Below are 3,481 nucleotides of genomic sequence, written 5' to 3'. Positions count from 1 at the left end.
CAGTGGCTGAAACCTCCCTAAATCATTTTGCATGTCAAGTGCCGACAGCTCTGAGAGCTTATACGGGTCTGCCGCTATAAAACGCATCCATATGGAGGCTGCTGGGCTGTTCTCTGGATCTCATGCCATTATCAGCCCATACATTACCTCTTTTATGGGCCCAGTAAGGAGTCTGATGAAACCATACCAGAGTCATGCCAGTAGATGAGCATTATCCTCAGATATCAAATGCATGCTTCATGTTTTTTTACAGAGCTGTGAGGAGCCCAATGTTCCTAGCCGCGTGTTGCGGCCTTAAATATTAAACTTCCTCCAGAGATCTCGCAGCGATATGAGATATTAGGCTCCTAATTCCTGCTGACTGGTACAAGCAGATGTTGAACGTCAGGTTAAATGAAGACAGAATAAGTGTCTGAACTATCATGTTCTCCAGGTCAGACGGGGTCGGTTTTCATATCGCGCATTCGTGTGGTGATAAAGCTGGGTTACGAGGCTGGACACGATGCCCAGGATCCAGACACAACATTTACTGTATTATGGGTTTGACAGTGATGAACAGACCGTAGGATGACTGAACCATCACTACTGTAAGTTATGGGTCTGTTTTGATAGAGCTGACTGGGCAGTAATGGTATCATGTTCATGCATCAAATGCAAGTCAGGTCTTTCCAATGAGGTCATGAAAGCTTACACAGATTTGATTCTTCATGAAGTTTAGTTATATTAAAGTGTTATCGATACTTTATCATCTACATCAAATTGATTGAATTCAGGGAGGCTATTTATGCAACTGAATAAGTTTAGTCCAGTGTAACTGCTAATTTACATCTATCTTAGTGTATTTTCTTGACCACTGATATACAGTACCAAAAGGTTGGACACACTTGAATGGATTTATTGTATTATATCTAATGGTATATGCTTATATGACTCAGATTGTATGAATTTCATTATTACAATTTTTTTGAAATTATTTTATTAAGAATAGTATTTGTTCATATAAAATATTACATTACAGGAATATAATAATATTGTTTATATAAAATATGTTATATTCATTTTACAACAACATAATTATATTCATATTTTTTTATTTGTCTTATATACAATATATAATAAAGTAGAGCAGCCAGCCAGCAGCTAATTCTGTATACATTTACATTTCTAACAATTAAAAACATATTTAATGAGTTGTTTTAAATAAGTTTTTACATGATTAAAATAGCAAACAAAAGAAAAAAAAGAAAACCATATTTACAGAAGTCATTCAAAGTGTTTAATAAGCATTAAAATATATAAAACTATATATACACACACACACAATTTTGGCCAATTTTCCATTGAAATAAATAAATTAATACTTTTTATTCTAAAATATAGAAAATAGTCATAGAAAGAATGAGTAGGTGTGTCCAAACATTTGACTGCAATTTAGTACATTTAATTGATTGACTTTCTAAAAATGTTAACAGGTTTAATTCAGAATAACCAACTCAAAGTCTTGACCTAGGATATACCTTTTCCTGCTCTTGTGTCCCTAACAGGTAAAAGCATCTGTCGGCTAATGGCAACGGTGTTTCACACGTCCCAGAGTGCAACACTATCCTCCAGTTACTCATCAGTTTGGTCTCAATCTGTGAGCCGCTGAGTGACTGCACTTCCTCAGGCCGAGTCTTATCAGTAACACGACACCTAAACCTCTGTTTATCTTTACAAACCCACGCTTAGTACCTGATCTCTGAACTATTTGGAAATTAAAAAGCATGAAGCCACACAAACAATAATATTTTCCACATACTTCCAGCATTGTATAGATAATTGATATAATTGATTGTATAGAGCATTGATTTGAAAGAACTGATGCATGATTTCAAAACCCCTCACCTTACACAACGTCCTTTTCCCGGGATTCTTGGGCAAGGATTAGGTGTCAGATGTCAGTAGAAAGTGATATTTCCTCTTCCTGCTCTGGGAAAACAGGATTAGATTAGATTAGATCAGATTATCAGATTGGATTAGATTAGAATAATCTTAGTCAAACCTCTTGCACTGAAGTCTCAACAGTCCGTGTTACGATGAAGCTCTAGTTTAGCTTGCTGAGTTTAAACCTCTGATTATAGTTTTTCCTCACTGGAGGAGGACTAGAAGAACATCAGCACCCTCTGAGACCCCCACAGAGAGGCATCCTGGCCAATCCCTGCCCCAGGGCATCCTCACCTCACATACAGGAGCCTGGCACCTGGGAGATGGGAAAGGTGAAGGGTGAGGGGCCCCAGGGGCCCCGCGGTCAGCCTGGACCTTCAGCAACGGGGCAACACCTTCAGCATGGAAGTCAGTGTCCATCTGTGGGGAAAATATTCAAGATTTACTACATGACACATAATGGTAGAGGTCAAGAAAATAAAAAATATGCGTAAATTCTGACTACTTATGTTGTCTTTTAAATGCAAGATTAAAAATAAATCAAACAATATCAGAAATTACCAAACGCACCAATTATAGAATATTTACAAAAATAGAAGAAAACGAAGATTCCAACAACACTCCTACATATATTGGCAAGAAATAAAAAAGGATACAGTTCGTTGAATGCACTTAGATCTTATTTGTTTGTTTGTTTATGAATGAATGAATGAATGAATGACAAAATGCCCCAAAACTGTTACACTCACTGGGGTAAGATTCCACAGTGGAATCTGCCATTAAAACGATTATTATAAAAAAATTTATCAGCAAAAATACAAAAACATCAATAAATTAATGAATAAATAAATTGGCCAACCAATATTGTAAATAATAAATTGTATAAAGTCATTTTAAACACGTGACAGCTAGCTCTATGACGGCGAACCTTTAGGCTAATATCGATTTTCATTATATACCAACTTGCTAGACACGTAGTCTGAAAAATATGATGACAGCTTGCTTGGATTATTCATATTATTGGCTATTTTAGCATCGGCTTTCGTGAGGTATCGATGCTTGATGACGTCGGTATCAATCTGTAACACGTGAAGAGAGTTTCACAGTCCCACAGTTTGGACAGTAATTCATGCAAATGGTCAGAAACCAGCGATTATAAGGATGAATAAAAACAAACAAACAGTTTTTTGATTTCTGTTACTTTAACTGCAATTGTACAGTTCTGCTTGTCCATTTATGGAAAAATGCGTAGAGACTAGCCTACAAGGGGACATTTTAATTAAGCAAATTTTCGGTGTTTTCAAAATAAATAAATAAAACGTAAACATTAAAAAAAAACATTAAAAAACATGATATCACATGAGAAAACTTTGAAACAAATAGAACCACAGACCCTAACATGCATAACATGGAAATAAATGGCTTAAATACTGATTAATGATATTTAGAATCAGTTACACTTACTCTACATCACACCTCTTGAGAAATAAGGCCAATCTACCCCCCCCCCCCCCCCCCCCCCACCCACCCAAAATCACCACATTACTTTTTTCTCTTT

General features: G+C 36.2%; 1 protein-coding gene across 1 annotated transcript in view; it reads right to left on the bottom strand.

Annotated features, from left to right (window-relative positions):
- Window positions 1-3,481, bottom strand: part of LOC107582204 (forkhead box protein I1c-like) — a 21,155-nt gene that overhangs the window by 15,410 nt on the left and 2,264 nt on the right. Inside the window, exon 3 of the mRNA XM_016267954.1 lies at window positions 2,218-2,343. Coding sequence (XP_016123440.1) covers window positions 2,218-2,343 — 126 coding nt within the window. The remainder of the gene's footprint in view (window positions 1-2,217; window positions 2,344-3,481) is intronic.

Source organism: Sinocyclocheilus grahami, unplaced genomic scaffold (assembly GCF_001515645.1).
Source record: "Sinocyclocheilus grahami isolate Dianchi unplaced genomic scaffold, SAMN03320097.WGS_v1.1 scaffold41.1, whole genome shotgun sequence".
Lineage (NCBI taxonomy): Eukaryota > Metazoa > Chordata > Actinopteri > Cypriniformes > Cyprinidae > Sinocyclocheilus > Sinocyclocheilus grahami.
The sequence above is the reverse complement of the archived record's forward strand: the minus strand, read 5'-3'. Positions and strand labels throughout refer to the sequence as shown.